Genomic DNA, 22536 nt, shown 5'->3' with positions numbered 1-22536 from the left:
GGTGCATGTTGGGAAATGGTCAGAGAAGCGCAGCACAGGTGCTCATGGGGGAGAGGGGTGAAGTGACTCCACTATGGGAAAAGGTTGCCACATCTGGGACTTTTTAGTTTAGAGGACAGGTAAGTAAGAGGCGACGCAATAGAAGCTTGCAAAATTGTGCATGGTGCAGGGGAAGCGGATAGAGAAAAGCTTTCCTCCCTCTCTAACGCTAGAACTTGTGGATATCCCATGAAGCCGAACGTTGGAAGACTCAGGACAGGCAAAAGAAAGTCCTTCTTCGCCCAGCGCAGAGTAAAACTGTGGAACTCCCTCCCACAGGAGCCAGTGATGGCTTTAGGAGAAAATTAAGACAAATTCATGGAGGAGCAGAGGGCTATCGATGGCTCCTGGCCTCGCGACTATGTTGCACCCCTGTGGTCAGAGTCAGCCATGCTTCTGAGTCCTAGCTGCTGGAAGCCACAGCAGGGCAGGGTGCTCTCGTATTCCGATTCCGGTTCCAGGCTTCCCATTGGGACATCTGGTGGCCACTGGGAAAGACTTCCCACCTGAGACCCGGAAGAACCCCCCACCTGAGACCCGGAAGAACTGCTGCTGGTCAGTGTACGCCATGGGTAGGCAAACTAAGGCCTGGGGGCCAGATCCAGTCCAATCACCATCTAAATCTGGCCCACAGATGGTCCAGGAATCAGCATGTTTTTACGTGAGTGGAATGTGTGCTTTTATTTAAAATGAATCTCTGGATTATTTGTGGGGCATAGGAATTTGTTTATTCCCCCCAAAAAAATATAGTCCGGCCCCCCACAAGGTCTGAGGGACAGTGGACCGGCCCCCTGCTGAAAAAGTTTGCTGACCCCTTGTGTACATGGTACGGAACTAGGCGGGCTAGTGGTCTGACTAGGCACCAGGCAGCTTCCTAAGTTCCTAATTCTGAGTTTCAGAATCTTTCAGATCCTCCTTCCTCAAAGGGAAGGAGAACAGATGGAAGGGAAGGTCAACCACCGCTTGACGGCTAGAGTGTTAGCCAATGAGTGACGATGCCCCGGCCAGGTCTTTGGAGGAAGCACAGCTGGTTAGTTTCTATTCCCCGCTCCTCTGCAAAGAGCTGCTGTCCCCTTTCTACCCCAAAAGGAGCCTTCCCTGTTAAAATTAATTTTTGGTTACGTAGCAGAAACTCCCTTGGAGGGAGGGAAGGAGGGAGGGAGACAATGCCGGCTTCTGTCCCCCGGTTGTTTCCAGCTGGGTGGAGGCCACAGAGCTGTTGTTGGTGTTTTAAAGGCAGCTGAACAAAGTTCTTAGACGACAAGACAATTTCAGGCACTGCGGGGCGTAAGGAAGCCAAGGGAAGGTTGGCAACTTGCTTATCAGGTTACTAAACAGGATGCTTTAGCAAACAGCCCCTCCAGACTGTTTTTTTTTTAAGGATATCTTCTGGAGCATGTCATTTACCCAGTAACAGCACATTAGCAGTGAATTTATGCTGGACCATCCACACGTCCATCTGCTTTATTTGTTGCTCTGCAAAACTTCAAATTATAGATCCAAGGGTAATCTAGACCAACTGCCTGCAATGAAGGAATCAATCACTTCCCCGGTGTTACTGCATTATTGCTATCAAAACCCACAGGAACATAAAAGCTGCCTCATGCTGAGTCAGACCAGTGTTTGAAATTAGCCAGGTGCCAGGAGCATTTTGGCTGGCATGGATCCAACTGTGACCATGTGGAAATCTCTGGATGCCACGTTGGCAACTGGGAAAAGCAAAAAGTCACTTAGAGAAGGATCTGAAAATTTTCCTTGACGTTTGAATTTGTTTTATTTTTGAGTGTTTTATCTGATGTTTTAATCATGTGATGTAAACCACTTTGAGATTTGTTCTTTAAAATATAAAGCGGTATATAAATGAGTAATAATAAGAAACAACTCCATTGCGGGGGGGGACAAAACGGAACCTAGACATTCCATTGTGGGGACTGTAACCCAGGTTTAAGATGCTATTTGGAGATTAGACTATGTTATCTGAGTTTTTAACGCTGAGATAAACCATTGGGTCTATCTAGATCAGCACCGTCTACACTGACTGGCAGTTGATCTCCAGGGTTTCAGACTGGGTTCTCTCCCAGCCATACCTGCAGAGGCCACCTGGGATTGAACCCGGGACCTTCTGCATGCAAAGCAGGTGCTCTCCCCCATGAGCTATAGCCCTTCCCCATTTGGAGGGACGCTTGCGCTATGCCTCAACAAAGCGGGATCAAAACAGGAGCAGAGCTTGGGTGGCCACCTGTCAGGGATTCTTCAGCTGTGATTCCTGCATTGCAGGGGGTTGGACTAGAGGACCCCGGGGGTCCCTTCCCACTCTACATTTCTATGAAATAATAGGTAATTTTTAAAGATGTATTTCTGTTAACAAAATTACTGGACTCGAGGTGTCAAGCAGACAAAAGAAAGCACAGTTTTCAAACTCTCTGACCGCATCAAAATTACAAGGAAACTCTTGTCCATAATGACACCGCTGCATGGTGCAGAGGATTCTGGGTATGCCCACAAGGGCCCAGGAGACAGAAGCATATGACTTCTGTACTATTAAGGGGCTGCGCTGCCGCCGTCAACAGGCTGCCAAAAGCAGCTGGAAGGCTGGCAATTATAAGCTGGTCAGTTTGCTTGTTTTTCCGCCGTAAGGCTCTGCAGCACAACATTCCACCACGGTGTGGATCAGGCAGAGAAAAGAAAAGAAAAGAAAGGAAATTACACAGAGGAGCTGTATAATCACGGAATATGGGCAGACGGCCGCAAACAGAGAAACTAGAAGTTTTGTTTGCTTTCAGGACACAACCATGGCAAGAGATTGCAAACAAACATCACATGCCGACTATGGGCCTTGTTTCCCCCACCTTCCAAAAAATGTACAAAGGCCTAGCCTACAAGTAGGAACATGATCCTTATCGACCAAGAGCAAATCTTCTGTGAGTGTTGCAAACCCCAAGACGACGACTAGGATGCCCAACAGAAAGCCAAACCAGTGCCCTCCAGATGTTTGTGGCTACAATCCAAATCAACCCGAGATGGAATGACTGGATGAGGCCGGGGCTGATTGGGGCACAGCTGTGCTGGCTGAGGCTGATGGAAGCTGGATCCAGGAAAAGGGGACAACTTTTATTGACTTATTGACTGCATTGATATCCCACCCTTTCCTCCAAGGAGCTCAAGGTTCTCCTCCCCACCCCCCTCATTTAATCTCCACAACAACCCTGAGAGGGAGGTGAGGCTGAGGGGCAGTGACTGGCCCAAGGTCACCCAATGACCTTCATGGTCGAAGCGTGATTCGAACCCTGTCTTCCCAGGTCCTAGTCCAGCAATCTAACCACTGCACCACACTAGCTGCCAGTGCGCAACTGACTAATCACATATTGGCAAATAACAGTCAATTGTTTTTTTAAGCACCAACTTCACTGGAGCTTTTTATTACTGTTGCTCCATTTCTGACCCACCTTCTCTTCTCAGAGCTCAAGGCGGTGTGTGCAATTCTCCTCACGAGGAGGGAAGGCCCAAGGCAAAAGCAAACAGAGCAAGAGATGAGAATCTTACCTTTGCAGCACGCAAGAGTCAGAACAAACACACACACACCTACCTCCATCTGTGACAGTCTGGAGATACATTGCCACCAGGCAAAATCACCTGAGGAGGGCATGGCAGTACCCCTACTTTCAATAAAGAAGCCTGACTTACACTGGGCACTTGGTACCACTCACTCGGGAATATAGTAGAGACGATAACACATAATTTGAGACCTAGGACTTGTGGTCACTTTTTACGCCATTTGGCATTTCTTTATGACACGTAGAGAAGAACAATCTCTGCTGAGGCAGCCATCACTGCAAGCCTGGCAAATATGGAACTCTACTGCGCAATCAGGTAACACTAGTATTCCTTCTTTATACGAAGACAACTTTTATTCTCACTTCTTTCTTTCTTTCATGACCTGGACTTTGACACTTAACCTTTGAGTGACTACACTTATTTTATGTGGCAATTTTATGAACCTGCTTTTCTATGTTTCAACATACACCTATCTCTATAACTGTTTGCTCTGTTTTATATACGTTATGAAACATTAAAAAAAATATTTGCAAAGACAAACAATAAGCAAACCAGGCAACAACGGCTTTCATTGCATTGTCCAGCTATTCAAAGATCAACTCTTCCATACCAAAGTATTAATGGCCTTGTAACTTCTGTGGGTTAAATCACAGAGCCTAGGACTTGCCGATCAGAAGGTCGGCGGTTCGAATCCCCGCGACGGGGTGAGTTCCCGTTGCTCAGTCCCTGCTCCTGCCAACCTAGCAGTTTGAAAGCACAAAGTGCAAGTAGATAAATAGGTACCACTCTGGCGGGAAGGTAAACGGCGTTTCCGTGTGCTGCTCTGGTTCTCCAGAAGCGGCTTAGTCCTGCTGGCCACATGACCTGGAAGCTGTACGCCGGCTCCCTTGGGCAGTAAAGCGAGATGAGCGCCGCAACCCCAGAGTCGTCCACAACTGGACCTAATGGTCAGGGGCCCCTTTACCTTTACCTTCAATAGCTGGAGCTCAGTGCAGGAGTACTGGGTTGGAACCAACCATCTTCTAGACAGAGGAAACCCACTTAAGGAAATGGACCCAAGTACTGGCACTGGATGCAATCCACTGCTTTTGTGGGAGTCCAACCTCAGTACCCAGTGCATCTAAGAGCAGTTCAACAGTAGACTGGACTCCCTCAGAAGGTGGTGGACTCTCCTTCCTTGTTTTAAGCAGAGGTTGGGAGGGCATCTGGCAGGGATGCTTTAGTTGAGATTCCTGCATTGCAAGGTGTTGGACTAAATGACCCGGGGGTCCTTTCCAACTATACAGTTCTATGATTCTATGGCTTGGCCGGGGGGGGGGGGCAGGGGGAGAGAGGCTTGTCACAGAGAGATATGGAACTGGAAGTAAGCTCTCTTTAAGCAGCACCATGCAGCCGACAGTTCCACCTGATGCAAAAAAAACCAGAAAACCTGCAAAAAAGGAGAGGAAATGTAGCTTTTATCATACCACCCCCCTGGTATGCAAGGAAAAACAAAAGCTCATGACAGTTAACCTCCAGATTTACATGCTTGCCAAGATAAGCACTCTTGAAAACAGGACCCCATAATATTTAAGACTGCTAATCTATATCAAAGCCGTCCATGGACCAATTGCACCTTTGTGGGTCTCTAGCAAAAGACCTAACCTTTTGCTGTAGCATTTACAGCTAATTGTTTGGAGTGGGGAGACACAACAGCATCCTAGGCATTTATAACCGTTTTCTGTGCCCCATCGTTGAGCAAGGAGAGAAAGGCTGTATCGTGGGCCGATATCAGGAGAGAGATTATAAAGCCGCTTAAGCTTCTGGCAACACATAAGCACAAAGATCTCAATTCACAGCCACACTATCTCTTAGGCTGCAGCTTTTTCTGCAGCAGAATTCTAACTGTGTGTTTTTGTTATTTAAGCACGTGTGGCCTCAGTTATGGTGTTAACCAACCCTAAAAGAAAACCTATTCACCACCGCTATGAAGAACTAAAGCCTCTCTCCCCCACCTCACCTAAGAAGTGTGCCTGGATTATTTTGGGGTGGGGGTGGGAGACAGAGTTGCTTTCTGATTCAATTGCCATGTGCAAGTCATTAGTCACAGGCTCAAGTCAAAACATACTCCACCCTGCAGGAAATTGAAAAAAAGAGAGAAACACACACAAACACACACACACACACACACACACACCCTCCTGGCAAGCACATTCGCCTGTCACCGGAGCTGAACCTTTGGGAGTTTTCGTTTTACATAGTTTCAAGAGCAAAAGCCGCAAATACCAGCCGGAAGCCGTGAGCAGTCAGAAAGAATCAAACGGGACATGTCAAGTTTCAGCTAACACTTTCAGCATCACATCCTCTACTGCTTTCTAAATGCCAAAACACACTCACAACACGAGGCACCCAGCTGTATTTTTTCTTAAATTCCGTGCATAGTTTTGGAGAAGCCCTTTGCTTTTGACGGGAAAACTGGACCAACGCTAAAATTTGTGCGGTCTGTGTTTTGAAGGCGAAGTTCAGTCGCCTGAGAAGGAAACCTCTTAACCCAGTAGGATTTGAAACCGATTTGGCTGCCCTGCAGTATGGTCATGGTGAACAGGAGCCTCACCCTTTAACGGGTTCATGGCCCTAGAAAGGCAAGTGCACCAAACTGGTTTGAATACCATTATTATTATTATTTCCTTTTAAAAGTTCCTAAATTTGCCATGACTACCAGGCATGCTATGTCTCTGCAAACCCTCCTATCCCAGCCCAAACATTGAGATCTTCCAGAGAAGCGCTGTTAGCTGTTCCCCTTGTTACACAGAGCCAAGTGGCCTCATCCAGAAACTGGGTGTTCCTATTCTGCAGAAAGCTCTTCCACCAGAGATTCAGTGCGCAACCTTACCCTTGACTTCCAGGTGAACCCTGAAGACTCCTTTATGCTAACACACCAATCATAGAATTGTAGAGCAGGAGGGGAGCCTGAGGATATCCAGCTGTTCCACACAGGGATCAAACCTGCCACCTTGGCGTTATCAGCATCACTGTCTGACCAACTGAGCTATCCATTGCCCTTAAGGAATCTTTACATTGCTTTGTAATGATGTTCTGTCTTTTTGACAATCATACGCCCTCCTGGTATTTTACAATATGTGGCGTAAGGAAAAGGTAAAGGAACCCTGACAGTTAAGTCCAGTCGCGGACGACTCTGGGGTTGCGGCGCTCATCTCGCTTTACTGGCCGAGGGAGCCGACATTTGTCCGCAGACAGTTTTTCCAGGTCATGTGGCCAGCATGACTAAGCCGCTTCTGGCGAAACCAGAGCAGTGCACGGAAACGCCGTTTACCTTCCCGCCAGAGCAGTACCTATTTATCTACTCGCACTTTTTTGGCGTGCTTTCGAACTGCTAGGTTGGCAGGAGCAGGGACCGAGCAACGGGAGCTCACCCCGTCGCGGGGATTCGAACTGCCAACCTTCCGATTGGCAAGCCCAAGGCTCAGTGGCTTACACCACAATGCCACTATTATGAGAGATTATTACAATGGATACGGAACCATCAGAACCATCACTATAAGTCTCTGTCCTCAAGGCGCTTACAGACCAAATTCAGCAGGACACTGCCAGCTCATGGGGCAAGGCACTCGCAACGAGCCCCACTCTCCCCATCATAATTGGGGGGGGGGGCGTTTCAGCTATTAGCAACATGGGGAATAATGTCACCAACCCGGCTTCTGCAAATATAACTGAGGAAGGATGTGAAGGGCTCTGAAGAACCCTTGAAATTATAAAGAGGCAGAGAGATGGGGAAGATGGAATATGCCAGCTGAAAGCCCGGAGGCAAACAGTTCGCCCTACTCAGGCTAAGAACACACTCTTTCAAGTACATTCAGAACTCATTCTTTCCCTCAAATAATTCTGGGCACAGCAGTTTGCTAAGGGTTATGGGAACTGTTGATTTTGTGATGGGTACATCATATCGTCCGGAATGCTTTAAAGAATGAATTCCGAACGTGTTTAGCCAGTGTGGCATAGTGGTTAGAGTGTTGGACTAGGACCTGGGAGGCCAGAGTACAAACCCCCACTGGGTGATCTGGAGACAGTCATTCATTCTCAGCCTAACCTACCTCACAGGATTGTTGCATCGATAAAACAGTGAGAAAGAGAACTATGTACACCATCCTCAAGCTCCCTGGAGGAAAGGTGGACTATAAGTGCAACCAACAACTAAACAACAACAACACATACTCAGCCCAAGTCACTCCTGTGTTTTGACCGCTGGCTGGAGCGACAATGGTGGCAAGCTGCCACGCTGAAGCCAGGATCGAGGGTGCCTCATTACAAAGCCAGATTACCAGGCGTCTGCTAATGGAATTAGCCAATTACTAGGTGAGGTTTAAGTGTGAGAGCCACTCGAGTAGCCACTCAGCACGGGCAAGGAGCCATCCTCCAGGCAGTTAGGCTCCAGTTGAGCAGACACAGGCCAGATCCACCACCCACTCTGACACTCTCTTGCACAAGCCCCATCGTAATGAATGGGAGGGCCAGAAATGCACCAGCCCCCCGACCACCTCGCTTGTTGTGATGGCTGTGGGTGCTCAAAGCCAGGATGATCAATTTGTAGAGGGGGCTTTGTATGCAGGACCCTGGTTCAGTCTCTGACATCTCCAGATAAAAGGAGCATTTCTTAGTTGATGGGAAAGATCCTTCTTTGCCAAGGGCCTGATCTGCACTACATTTAAAGATCTGCTGAGAGTTGGTAGGCGAACCCTATTACCCTTGCAGAGCTACAATTCCCAGTGTGGTTTAACAGTCAATCCCTCCATGCAGGGAGCTCTGGGAATTGTAGATCTGTAAGGGAAGAAGAGGAGTCTCCTAACAACTCGCAACATCCTGAACAAACTACACTTCCCAGCATTCTTTGGGAAAAGCCGTGTCTGTTTAAACTGCTTAAATAAAAGGGGAGGCGATCCACATGTGTTTACCAGAACAAGGAGGTTTGGGAGTGTTATTCTGAGGGTGGGCGCAGCACCCTGGGAAGAGCAGCCTTTCCCAACCTGGTGCCCTCCAAATGTTGTTGGACTACAACTTCCATCATCCCTGGTTAGAGGACATGCAGGCTGGGGCTGCTGAGAGCTGGAGCTCAATAAAGGCCACAGGTGCCCCACTGCTGTTTAATATAAATGCAGAAAAAGATGCCATTCACACCCAGCTCACCAAGGCGAGCCAGATTTTATTTTAAAAAAGAAGCCTTCACCTCTCTATTGCCCCAAGTGCATATACCCACGAGAAAGTGCCACCGTGCACGTCTCGTTTGCACCAGACAAAGGAAGACAAAGTCCAGTGGTGACCAAGATAACACAGTCTCCTCCAACCTTATCCAGACCTTCAGAACATCTTGCAGCCAGCATAAATCTCTCTACCTGGCCGTTGCACCAGATTATCCTTTCTTGGGCAACGCTCTCTGCATCTCCAGTGTCAAAGCCTTTTGTGTGGTTCACGGAGCGGTCCTGTGAGTTTCGAGGGATTTGGCAGAGAGCTGACTGGAAGCCAATGAGCGCTCACTCTCAGGGTGACCCAGGACTGAAGGCACCTTTGGATGTGAACATCTCTCTCACACACAATGCGCAGATGCACCAATCTAATAATAGCAATAAAGGTCTCGCTTGAATGCTCTAAAGTGCTTTATAAGCGTTAAGAGAGTGTCATGGTAATCCTTAGCCCAGCAACACAGACACCCCCATCCAACCCCCTTTCATTGCAGATGATGGAGGGAGGAGGAGAAAGGCCTGCTCCCAACCCACACAAGGTCTCCTAGGGGTTTTGTAGAGGTGAGTTTCCCACAACGGATTCTCTCTGCAAGCTTCCCTTTGGGGAACTTGGGTGGCCACCGTGAGAAAAGGATGGTGGACTAGAGGAGACCCCTTTGGCCTGATCCAGCAGGCTCTTCTTAGGTTCCTCTTCACAGCTCATTTCCCCTGGCCACTCTCTTGGAGCAGGGTCCCGTAAGGACAGCCTCGGCCTACCTGGCACCCCATACATCTTTTGGGCTACAACTCCAATCAGCCTCAGCGATCACGGCAGCCACAGGCAGGTCCATTATTTGGAGGGGCATGTGGCAAACTCTTTTCAAGGCCACTTCAGCCAGCATCCACCACCATGCCTTGCGGCAGAAAGTTCTACAGCTGAGCCCTGCGCTGTGTGACACGGCTTCCTTTCACTTGACCCAGATGTGGAGCCCCGTCCAGCCAGAGGGGGCAGCATTCCCTCTAGGTAGCCTTCTGGGGGGGCACATGCCAGCAGTGGTTGGGTAACGGGTCCAATAGGTTGGTTTCTATGCAGGCAAATGAAGAGGCATTCTCCGAGTTCAAGGGCACTCAAGGTGAGTGGCATGGCCTACTCAGACTTCTGAAGGCCACCTAGAGAGGACAGAAGGGCCGCATTCAGGCCCCGGTCCTGTGTTTCCCCACCTCTGCCCTAAATTTTCTGCCAATTAACTTCACAGGATGACCCATAAGCTCTAATAGTGAGAGAGGAAGGAACACTCTCTACCTGCTTCCACTGTGCATTGGTATGTAAACCTCTGCCGTGTTCTGCCCCCCTGCTGCCAAACTTCCTTTCCCCCAACCCAAGCCTAAAAGCCCCAAAAGCTGCCTCTGGCACCCTTGGGTGCCCCATTCCTGGAGGAAGCAGCAGGGCGTAAGGCCCTGGCAAGCATCTCCCTCCACGCAGAGCCCTGGAAAAGATTCCCTGACACAAGGGAGCTTTTGGATCATCCTCTCCTCTGACTGACAAGGAGGCAGATGGCGGCGTTTGTAACTGTAATGCTTTGAAGGGCGGAGGGGGGGTGTGGAGGGAGAAGGAGGAGAAGAAGAGGCAGAGGAATATGCGTTTGCGACAAGGAAAATGGCCATCTCTTCATTTCTGGGTCAGCCGCCTCTCTGCCCTGCGGGGAAACAATATGGTCTCTTATTGGAGCAAGAAAATAGGCTTTGGGAGGATATAACGGAAGGTCTAGACACCCCGCCCAGAACCATCTTCCTTCTATAAAAGAGAGCTGTGAAGGGGGGGGGGGTTGCATGCAGTGTAAATAATAAAAGCCCAACACTTTTTTCACAAAAAAAGGAGAGATTGCTCTGCTTCTTTGTTTTCTGCTTCTGTGGCTCTGAAGTCAAACTCAGCCCCAACAGAGACCGTTTGACAGCAGGATCATGTGGCAACATCTGCAAACAACAAACTGGCAACTGCATTCACCCCTCAAAGTGCTCAAGATTCGTTATTTACAGCCTGTTCAACACCGCCAGGGTTCCAAGACTTGCCAGACTCCAACTCCCAACAGCCAGTATGGCCAGTGATCAGGGATGATGGGAGTTTGGCAACATCTGCAGGGTCATAGATGTTCCCCATCCCTGCTGTAGTGGGTGGGCTAGCGAGACCTGGGTTCAAATCCATATGTGGTCCTTGATCTCTTGTCTCAGTCAGAACAACCTTCACATGGCTGAGATACACATCCCAAGACCATGATTTTGCCCTCCAGATGCTGCTGCTCTGTAATACCTTTTCAAGGTTCAAAAACATTGGGGGGGGGGGAGAGATAACTAGGAATGGGCAAGTCCAATTCCAAATCCCCACTCAGCCATGAGGCTTCCCAAGTGACCTTGGACTAGCTCATTGCTCTCTCTCAGCCAAACCTACCTCACAGGGTTGGTGTGAGGATACAGTAAAACCAAAGGGGGGGAGGAGTCATCTATATCATTCTGGATTCATTGGCGGAAGGGCAGGGTGAAATAATTACAGTGGTACCTCGGGTTACATACGCTTCAGGTTACAGACTCCGTTAACCCAGAAATAGCACCTCGGGTTAAGAACTTTGCTTCAGGATGAGAACAGAAATCGTGCTCTGGCGGTGCGGCAGCAGCAGGAGGCCCCATTAGCTAAAGTGGCGCTTCAGGTTAAGAACAGTTTCAGGTTAAGTACGGACCTCCAGAACAAATTAAGTACTTAACCCAAGGTACCACTGTAATGATAATAGTTCCAAGCGGGTTCTTTTGTCACCTGCAACCTTGCACCCTCCAGATGTTTCGGACTACAACTCCCATCACCAACAGCGGTGCAGGGTGGGCTGAAAGGAGTTGTAGTCCAGCATCAGGTGCACACTTCTAGGTAACCCTAGATAGCTGTCAAGTCTGTTTTTGCAGTTGCCCCATGGAAGCACCAAAATCCGTACTGGGCGTGCAACATCACCTTTCACATCCTTAAAATGAAATGAAACTAAAAGAAACGTGCAAGGCAACTTGTTTCTAAGATGCGCCAGTGGAGAGTCTTTAACAAACTTCAGGAATATCTAGCTACTTTTATAACGTCTCCCTGTATGAACAAGGTTTTTGGAACACATGAGCACTGCCCATGAAAAGTGCTCACTGCCTGTCAATCATCACGAGGACTAGGAACTTAGCTTTTCACGCGTACGCGTACTGTGCCACGAACAAGAGAACAAGGCTATATAACTATTTCTGCTGCCCTTTGTGAAGAGCAGACCTGGGCATCTAAGCTGTGCCCCAACAGGCTGAATATAGTCAGCCAATCGTGGATTCTGTTAAGTCTTCTGATTTCGCTGCCAGAAGAGGGAGTTTGGGGGTGGGGGTGACAACAGCTAATGGCAGATGGGATACATTTGGAACGGTGGATCACAAGACACAGCAGGGCAGGAACTAAATGAGCTTTTGAAAAATAATAGTAATCATAATCATAATCCCAAATCCACGCTCAGCTCAAAGAACTACACCTGCATCACTTTCCAGGGAAAGAGAAGAATCAGCCTCCCCAAACAGCAGATGGCTGCTGAGCTCCTCTACAGCTGGGTCTGAGGGCTTTGGCGATTCCCAAGAGACACACACACACCCAGCATTTTTGCCCACCCTGACTGATATAGGCCACATTTAAACCATACTGTGATACCACTTTAAACAGTCATGGCTTCCACCAAAGAATTCTGGGAAGCGTAGTTTGTTGCGTGTGCTGAGGGTTGTTAGGAGACATGGAATGTAGAAATTGTAGAATCACAAAGGAGGAGTATGCACACATAGCCAACAGTTGCATGGAGGAGGTCAGAATGAGCTCAGGCTTGCAAGAGAGGTTAAAAATAATAATGCCAATGGGTGGCAGAGAGAAGGTGGAACTGCTCAACACATACTTTGCCTCTGTCTTCACACAAAAGGAAAGCAGTGCCCAACCTGAGGAATAACAGAATAAAGGAGGGAGCTGATGCCCAAGAAAGGAAAATACGGTATGTATTAAGGGAACACCTAGCTACTTTAAATGAATTCAAATCTCCAGGGCCTGATGAGCTGCACCCGAGGGTACCAAGTTGCTGGCAGATCTCAGAGCCTCTGTCTATAACCCTTGATAATTCTTGGAGAGCATGTGAGGTCCCTGTGGAACAGAAGCAGGCAAATGTTGTCCCCATCTTCAGAAAGAGGGGGAAAGAAGACCCAGGCAACTACCGACTGGGCAGCGTGACACTGATACCAGGAAAGGTTCTAGAAGAGATAATTAAACAGTCGGACTGCAAGCACTTAGAACAGGGTGCTGTGATTACTAAAACTCAGCATGGGTTTCTCAAAAGCCAAGTCACACTGGATGAACCTCATTTCTTTTTTTGATATCGAGTTACAAGGTTGGTAGATCAGGGGAATGCTGTGGACACAGTGTATCTTGTTCTCAGTAAGGCTTTTGACAAAGTCCCCACATAATATTATTGCAGAGAAGCTGGTAAAATGTGGGTTGAACGAGGTAACCGAGGTAACCGTTAGGTAGATTTGCAGATGGTTGACTGACCGAGCCCCGAGGGTACTCATTAATGATTTCTCACCATCCTGGGGAAAAGTGACAAGTGGGGTGCCGCAGGGTTCTGTCCTGGGCCTGTTGTTCATCATAGAGCCTTATATGTATATTATTAATTTGGCATAGAGGCACCTGCCAGGTTCTACCCAAATTTAGCAGAGCAACTCAGCAGCTAAATTCTGCGTTCTGAGGCTGGGCTGGCTATCTCAATGTGCAGTGTTCACATCAGACAATATGTACAAGGAGATACATGGAGCCCATTGATATTTATGACAAAGCACTTGAGATTGAAAGGGCCTGTTACTAAATGCCATCAGCTCTCAGGGAAGGCTCCAAAAAGAAAATTAAGCAGGCATTTAAGGCAATATCTGAGTGGTGTCAGGCTTTACAGCATGTCTTGAGTTTTAGAGTTGGCATAGCATAGCAGTGAAAAGACCAAGCTGTGAGCCGAGAAACTGCCAGTTCAACTGCAAAACTCACCCACTGGCCCTGAGCAATTCACTTGTAAGATCCTCATAAGATTCCTGAAGCCGATTCCAGCCAAATGGAGCTCATCTAGTCCTGTTCGCACAGTGGCCAGTCAGGTGCCTCAATGGGAGTCCCGAAAAGAGGGCATGAAGGGAAGCAGCAAATTCCTCACTTGGGTTTCCCAGCAGCCAGTATTCAGAGGCAAACCTCTCTCAAAGTCTTTGGCTACAATCTTTACTTCCAAAAAACCTGCCTTGGACCCCATATACACGCAGTATGTGACAGTGGGCACTTCTAGGCTGCCACCGTTTTTGGGTGTGATTCAATCACATTTAGCCTGCACAATCTTGACGAAAACATCAGACTTTTTATGATAAGGAAAGTGATATGGAAATTCACTGGAAAGGGTGGAACTGGGTTTGATGCCACACCATCTAACCTCCCTTCAAACAACAAACGTTCATTAAATAGTCAACATTGTCTAATCTCCCTGCAAGCAAATCAGGGGTAAGTGCTCAATAAACAGGTTGTGTGGAAGCATAACTCACTTCCCCAGCAAGCCAACCAGGCCCACTCTGTGCCTGCAGTTCAGGAGGCTGATTAAGAGCTGGCCTTCACCGTTTGGCCAAGGAAGCTTCTTTGGACTAGCAATTCTGCATATATTTATTGTGATCTTTATTGCCTTGTTTCATTGCTTCATTTTATCGGCAAGGCACTTGGAAAACCTCTGAGCAATAAAAGCTCGGACAGGAGTTTAAAAAATGGAAAGGGCTTGGGGAAAGCTCTCTAATAAGGGCAGCTTCTGAATGCTCCTCAAAGTGACCCTGCACAGCTCAAACAAAAAAATATAACCGTAAGCAGAAACCTGAGCATCTCTCAGAATAAAAGTGTAAAGATAAACCTCTTCCTCCTCTCTGTGTGGAACCAGGTGTGGTATATCCCTTGGTCAGCAATTGTGATTTGGGTAGGAGCAGGGTAGCAAGGTGTCTGGACATGCTGAACGCCCATCCCTGCTAAAATGGACGTCCGCCTAGTTTCCTCATGCAAGGGCAGCAGGTGGTACCATTCTGTGGGGTGGATTTGGCCCAGGGGCTGCCAGCTGCTGGTTTCGATCATAAACTGTTCAAAATCAAAGAGAGGCAGACTGCAAGGCCATCAGGAATACAGAAACACACATTCTGCAGAAAGCAAATGCCTCCCGGAGTTCTCTGCAATCGTTTTTTTTGTGTGGAAGCGGATATGGATATGAAAAACCCTTTTGCCAAGAAGCAACACCAAATGTGCAATATATTACTATGATGACTTTAAATGGTGATTGAGCAAGGCAGACATACAAAGGGGGGGGGGAATGGGAAAACACACGGGGAGATGCTGTTGAAGAGAGCACCACAAGGACAGGCCAAGGATAGGGATGGGGGGAAATTTGGTCCGATGAATGGCATAATGCAAACCTAGATATCAAAATGTGTTTATCAGTACAAAGCATGCCAAAAATGCACTAAAAATAATGCACATAATATGCAAATGTGTCAGGGCACATATGACACATATTTGCAATAATGTGTATATTGGGTAAAATGGCATACAAAATGCGAATATTAGGTGAAATGCACACTAACATGCTGATTAATTTTCATGAGGACTTAATGTAAACCATTGTGGAAAGGTGGAAAACTTAAAACTGGAAAAATGAGAAACTGATAAATCAAAACATGCACATTTATTCATCCTTACCTACGTTTAAAGAGCAAGTAGGTAAACATGCAAAGGATGGTGCTGTTAGTGAACTACCCACCCCTTGCAAAAAAAAAAAAAGTTACAAAAGATAGATATCTATGGCGACAAGGACCAATCACTTCAGATGCATTTATAGCCTTCCTCATAACAGTTTCAGGCAGACAAGTTAACAAAACTAAAATGGAGGAAAATCTTGCTTGTTTTTCAAAAAATGATTTGTTGCAAAACAAGGAGACACTAATATATAACACAAGTTAATAGAAAACTGGAAATAAATCAAATTAGAGTATATGAAGCTTTAGTCTCCCCATCATATTATACCTAATTGTATTTTTTTTTTGTAAGTTAGTACTCTTTTGTTTTATTTTTCTTATTTTTAAATATATTTTAAGTATTTTAAAACAGAGAAGTGGAATGGCAGTGCAGCCCCATCCATGCCTACAACAAGCCCAAATTCTAAGGTCTTAATCCCAGAAAATAATGCACAGGATAAATGACATTTTTTGTAATAAATCAAGTGTGGCGATCGTGGGTTGCCTTTTTAAAAAAGAAACTGGCATCTATACAAGGGGGTGGGACGCGGGTGGCGCTGTGGGTAAAACCTCAGCGCCTAGGGCTTGCCGATCGCATGGTCAGCGGTTCGAATCCCCACGGCGGGGTGAGCTCCCGTCTTTCGGTCCCAGCTCCTGACCACCTAGCAGTTCGAAAGCACCCCTAAGTGCAAGTAGATAAATAGGTACCGCTTTATAGCGGGAAAGTAAATGGCATTTCCGTGTGCTGCGCTGGTGCTGGCTCGCCAGAGCAGCTTCGTCACGCTGGCCACGTGACCCGGAAGTGTCTACGGACAGCGCTGGCCCCCCGGCCTCTTAAGTGAGATGGGCGCACAACCCTAGAGTCGGACACGACTGGCCCCTACGGGCAGGGGTACCTTTACCTTTTTATACAAGGGGGTGGGAGAAGGATGATAACGTAAGTACAGCAGGAGATTGGAACTGGCTACTTCCTCATATACCCACTATTGAGAGTACAGTAATCAAGTTGGCAAGTACAAAGGAGAAGGCCTTTCTGCTGTGGTTCCATGTGCCTAGAATGAATTACCAACCTCTCTCCGACTCGGGCCCTGTCCCTTCAGGTGGTTGGGAAAATCCTAAAGACCCATTTGTTTTCTCTGTTATTTCCAGAGATGTTTCGATTCTCCTGCTGCTGATTTTGGCAACTGGAATGTCCTGTATTTTAGTATTTTAGGACCGGATGTCGTTGTTCTATTCTTAGGGACATAGGAAGCTGCTTTATCAGGTCACTGGCCCATCAAGCTCAGCATTGCCCACGGCGGCTGGAAACAGTTCTCCAGAATTTCAGTCAGGTCCCAATCCTAAGTTGGAGATGCCACTGAGACCTTGAACCCAAGACCATTGGCATCCTAAGTAGGCCCTCCACCACTGTACTACAGTGGCCCTTCTAGCTAAAACCACAACAAACAACACCAACATATAACAAAGTAATCAGGATCCTTTCCACAGGGCAGATGGTGGCAGAATTACTATTAATTACATTAATTTGCTGCATTTTTAGTGTAAGCTTTCTCGAAAGGTCTGTGCCCTTATAAAGGCAGCCCCAAATGTACACACAGGTACTCCAAAAAATTCCCTTCTTTAAAAAACAGCAGCATTCTAAGGTGCACATCCTTGCAAAACAAGAACTTAAAACTTGAAATGAGTCATTGGATGGGGAAGTCATAGCTCAGTAGTTCAGAGCCCCTGCTTTGCATGTAGAAGGGCCTAGGTTCAGTCCTCAACATCTCCAGGTAGGGCTGGGAATGTTCTCAGCCTGAAACCCTAGAGAGCGGCTGCCGGTCACATTACCCAATACTGAGCTACATGGACCAATAGTCTGATTTACTGTATGGCAGCATCCTATCTTCTTATTTCAAGGAGGCTTGCCTGGTGCCTTCATTACATATCTTTAGCCACTAAGTGAAAGCCTTTCTCTATAACCAGGCCTTTGGGTGATCAACATTCCATGAACTTTTTAAATGTGTTGAGGCAGGAGGTTATTGGTTTCTTTTTCTTTTATTATGTGATCGCATTTTGTATTTTTATGTGGCGAAACCACCTTGTAATCTTCAGATTAAGGGCGGTATGCAAATTTAATAAATTAATAAATAAGACTCTTTATTCAGAACCAATGAGGACTAGAATCTTACTTTGCTTTTAGGGAAATGACTGTAACCCAGATGGCAGAGCATCTCCTTTTGCATGCAGTAGGTCCCAGGTTCAGTCTCCAATGGCTTCTCCAGGTAGGGCTGCGAGAGCCACTACCAGTCAGTGCAAACAACACTGAGCTAGATGGACCAGTGGTCTGACTTGGTGTACGATCTTCCTATGTCCCTGTTTCAAATAAGCCCCTTAATTAAGAACCACGCGGACTGGGCTTGTGCTTTATTTTGAAGGGATATTTTGCCTGGTTCAGTAAAAGGCAGTCTCATTTTGGAAGCAGCCGTGTTTCTCAATACTGGAAACCACAGGAGGGGAGAGTCCTCTTGTGCTCAGGTCTTGCTTGAGGGTTTCTCTTTGGGGCATCTGGTTGGCCACTGTAAGAACAGGATGTTGGATTAGATGGGCCATTGGCCTGATTCACCTGGCTCTTCTGATGTTCTTATGGGGAGGGCAAGACTATCAATTGCTGCTAGCCATGATGGCAATGCTCTGCCTCCACAGAGACAGCAATGCTTCTGAATACCCGTTGCTGGAAACCACAGGAGGGGAGAGGGCTCTTGTGCTGGAATCCTGCTTGCAGGTATCCCACAGACACCTGGTTGGCCCCTGGGGGAAGAGGATGCTGCGCTAGATAGGCCCCCTTTGGCCTGATCCAGCCGGGCTCTCCTTGCCTTCTTATTCCTGTGGTCCTCCTGAGATAAATTGTAAATAAAGAGACGCACACCCCTTTCAAAAAAAGGAAGCTTTAGCCCTCATTTAGCTGCGCGCCCTCATTTAGTCAGGAGGAGAAATTAAAGGAGAGGCGTGTGGTTGGGGGTGGATGGCAGAATGAATGAATGAATGAATGGAGGGGGAAAGACAGAATGAATGGGCTGCAGCTGTCAACGCGGGCCTAGAGGGGGCCAAGGCAGAGGAGGGGGACGGCGTCGGGAGGGGGACAAAATACCCCGGCGAGAAAGAGCAGCGCGGAATCGGGGCGGTTGGCCGAGAAGGGAGGCAAAGAGCGGCGCGCGAGGATGCCGCGCATGCGCGCCCGGCCTCGCGCCGGACCCTATGCGGCGGCGGCGGCGGCGCCTTCCCCCCTGGCGGCTGAGGGAGCGCGAGGCGCCGAGAGAGACTCACCGAGGCGCAGGGGCTGGAGGTGGCGCTCGGGGTAGGCGAGCGCTGGACCGTCACCAGAGCCATCGGGGCGCGGCGGCGGGGCCTCCCCGGCCGGCCTGCCGGGAGCCTTTTCCCTCCTTTCCCTGTCACTCCATGGCCGGGCGGCGGAGAGGCTCGGAAGGGGAGAAGGGGGGAGGGCGGGCGGCGGCTGAGGCGACCGCGAGGGGAGGGAGGGGGAGGGAAGGAGGGCGCGTCGGCGGAGACCACAGCTGCGGCGGCGGCGGCGGCAGCTCCTCGCCCGCCAACGGTCTCTCGCCGACTGAGGCGCGGCGGGGCTGGGCCGGCCGGGCACAATGAAGCGCCAGCGCGCATGCGCCACCTGTCAAGTGGGGGACGCTCCGCCTCCTCCGGCGCCCCGCCCACACGCCGCCGCTCCGCCTCCCTCTGCAGAGCTTAACCCTCGCGCTCCCGGTGCTGCGAGAGCGTCTAGGACAGGTCAGTGCGGCTTTTGGGGAATGGCTCACCCCCGGCTCCATAAACTCACCCCCAGTGTCCCGCCACCCTATAAAAATGCATTGTGCCCCACTACCCTGTTTTTTAAAAAAGCATTATTTAGGTTTGCATGACCCACTAAGGAAGGCAATAACGGCGCAATGGAATTCAAAGTAACAGTTAATTGCGGGTTTGTTCCAAAGTCCGATTTATAGCCATAGGTCCTCGGAAAGAGTACCTTATAGGCGCGAGTGTGTGACACGGGGTAGTACAAAAATAAAGAGATGCTCCGATCTCATATTGTAGCTAAAAGAAAAGAATATACGGCAAAGAATATTGCATGGAGAATTATTTTTGCGCATACTAAGGAAAATAAGGGTGAAGGAAATTTATAGCATAATATATTTATAAATAACATGCACAAAGCTTCACCTACATGCCTACAAGAACTGATATATGAGAAAACCAATAGCTATTACCAGTAATTGGCTAGCTTGGGAAAACTCAGAATTGTAAATATGTGTCCAAAGGAAATAGCTTTGAAAGCAATGAGCAGTAAAACTTTAAATAAGAAGCAAGGAAGGTGTTTTGCTTTAGGCTTCGGTCTGGTCAATTGTAAGTAAATAAGCATTCAGAGGGGCCTCCTTCTGCAATCCCCTGCCACCCCCTTGCCTCTTAGTGCCCCCCTAGGTAATCCCAGGGGGCCAGTACTAACCTCTTTGGGACCCACAGCTCTAGAGTTGGGGAGCCCTTTCAAGGCTGCTGGCTTCCCAGCTCCCAACTTCAGTCCCAGCAGCCAGCCACTGACCAATGCTCCAAGGATGAGGATGGGAGGTGAAGCACAGACACCTTTGGAGGGCCAAAGATGTTCTCAGGGCCAGAAAAAGACATTTAGAGGCCCTAAGCACTGAAAAGGTTATGGTACTGTCATATGTAATTTGAAATAAAAGCCAACCTAAGCTGTAAAATAACACTTCAGTTTTCAAAATGTCACAAACCTTACACATATGCTGAATATAGAAGTATGCCATACACAACGCATTGCAGAATTTATTTTCTCGCATGATCTGTGTTAATTGGATGCCCCCCTCGTTGAGATGGGGATAAGTAATGAAAAGAAACCAGAAAAATGGGGAAAGAGTGTGTCATGAGATGTTAAGAAATCTAGCAAAGTTCTGATTTCCCTCAATTTCCCCCCAATGCTTTTTTAAAAAGATCTACAGTATATCAAATTTGTTCCAAAAACGTTCTCATTTTTTGGTGCCCCTGCCTTACTGGTACCCTAAGCAAGTGCAAGACTATAGTCCTCATGATTCTAACTAAATACATGGTTAAGCTAGGAAGCTGCCTAAAACTGAGTCCATTTAGCACAGAATTGTCTACACTGACTGGCAGCAGCTTCCCAAGGCTTCAGGTCTTTCCCAGCCCTATCTAGAGATTGAACCTGGGACCTTCTGCATGCAAACCAAGTGTTCTACCACTGAGCTATGATTCTTCTCCCCTGCTTCATTTCTGCACATTAAGGCACAAGAGCAGTAAAAAGGTATCAATGTACTGGCATAGAAACCCAGCAAACTTCGAAAGGCATTCTCTATTTGGCCACTGAGCTCAGGCTTGAAGTCACAATCATATTACATATCTAGGGTATTCAGTTGAATAATATAAACAGAATGCTTGACTCTATGCTCTGATTAAATCTGTGACACCAAGTTACTTTCCCAGTGAAAAGTTGTCTGCAAAAGGGTCTTCCTTCTGCTGCTGGACTGCAAACAAAATACTCACCATTCAAGCCTGGCCGGTTACAGTATTTACAGTACATTTCTTGGCCTTGCGTCCAGGGATTCCAATGATATTAAACACACAAAAATATGGAAAGCCATTAAAATGTCCAAGAAGAACAGCCAAAAGCAGCATGAGAATCAGCAAGTGTGCACATTTTTCTGGAAAGGGAACACATAGGGGAAAAGTCAACGAAAAGCAGAGAGCAGGGTATGCACAAATGTTAAGAACTGCCAGTCAGTGTAGACAACGCTGAGCCAGACAGGCCAATGGTCTGACTCAGTCAGCTTCCTGTGTACCTATTTAAATCAGGCATTCATTCAAAGCCATGAGGACAGGAATATTTCTTTATTCTTAAGGGAAGGACCGTAGTTCAGCGACAGAGAGCATCTTGCTTTGCATGCCAATGGCGCCAGGTTCAACCCTGGCATCTCCAGGTAGCGCTGGGAATATTCTCGCTGTCTGAAACCACATTCTAGTCCTCCCATAGCATCCTTTGAAAAATAGCAGATGAAGGAGGCAACCCCAAAGATTAGGGTGCTGAGGCCTCTCTGCTTAAAACATCATCAGTGGCCCAATCAGGAAAATGCGAGCACCCTGTTTTCACTAATAATAATAATAATAATAATAATAATAATAATTTATTATACCCCGCCCATCTGGCTGGGCTTCCCCAGGCACTCTGGGTGGCTTCCAAAAAAATATTAAAATACTGTAATACATCAAAGATTAAAAGCTTCCCTAAACAGGGCTGCGTTCAGATGCTCATGTACATTTAAAGTTCATTACTACCCATATATATATATATATATATATATATATATATGCTTTCGTAGATTTTCACGGGTACAGGAATGCAGGTTTTGGTGTCCTCGGGTGTCTTCCCGTGTAAAAGTTGGGGTGTCTAGGCGACGTTTCGACGAGGTCTCACTCGTCATCTTCAGGCTGGTGCTTTCGGCTTCTTGTTACTGGAACAGAGCAGGATCTCAGTGTTTGAGTTCCTATAAATACTGTTGAGGGGGTGTGGTGTATAGCCTCCAATGTTCTGGGCAGAGAGGAAGTTCCCAGGCTAGTGTGCCTTTTCTTCTTTTGTTCCTTAATTACTTGAGGGATATCTTGAGTGATTTCTTGAGTGATATCCTGAGTACCACTTAGGTGGGTCATTAGGTGTGGATTAGTTGCTAAAGTCTTTGTGTCTTGACCTCTTGAACTTTGTGAAGAGTTTTTCTGAGAAGATGGCTGTACTGCACTTAGTTGTGCTCTGGCTTGGCTTCGTGTATAGGGGCGAGCTGTGGTTTTGTGGCCTGTGTCAGCCAGATCTGTGTAGGGATTGCAGGGGGGT

The 22536-nt window shown here is 47.7% G+C and overlaps 2 protein-coding genes and 1 long non-coding RNA gene across 7 annotated transcripts in view; 2 read left to right on the top strand and 1 right to left on the bottom strand.

Moving 5' to 3' along the window:
- Positions 1-21270, bottom strand: part of SSH2 (slingshot protein phosphatase 2) — a 119857-nt gene extending 98587 nt beyond the window's left edge. Inside the window, exon 1 of one of the 2 annotated variants that reach the window (XM_081890164.1) lies at positions 21198-21270. In XM_081890164.1, coding sequence (XP_081746290.1) covers positions 21198-21200 — 3 coding nt within the window. In that variant the 5' untranslated portion in view covers positions 21201-21270. Of the gene's footprint in view, positions 1-18944; positions 19097-21197 lie in introns of those variants that run through there. The other variant, XM_081890166.1, reaches the window with a different exon arrangement.
- The window catches only part of LOC309358017, a 183376-nt gene that overhangs the window by 73460 nt on the left and 87380 nt on the right, over positions 1-22536 (top strand). The gene's annotated exons all lie outside the window — the stretch shown is intronic.
- The window catches only part of EFCAB5 (EF-hand calcium binding domain 5), a 46411-nt gene continuing 42728 nt past the window's right edge, over positions 18854-22536 (top strand). For all 4 annotated transcript variants that reach the window (XM_081890170.1, XM_081890169.1, XM_081890171.1 and 1 more), the window contains exon 1: positions 18854-18975. The gene's annotated coding sequence lies outside the window, so the exon portion shown is untranslated. The remainder of the gene's footprint in view (positions 18976-22536) is intronic.

The sequence above is a fragment of the Podarcis melisellensis genome, assembly GCF_964234715.1.
Source record: "Podarcis melisellensis genome assembly, chromosome: 15".
Taxonomy (NCBI): Eukaryota; Metazoa; Chordata; class Lepidosauria; order Squamata; family Lacertidae; genus Podarcis; species Podarcis melisellensis.
The sequence above is the reverse complement of the archived record's forward strand: the minus strand, read 5'-3'. Positions and strand labels throughout refer to the sequence as shown.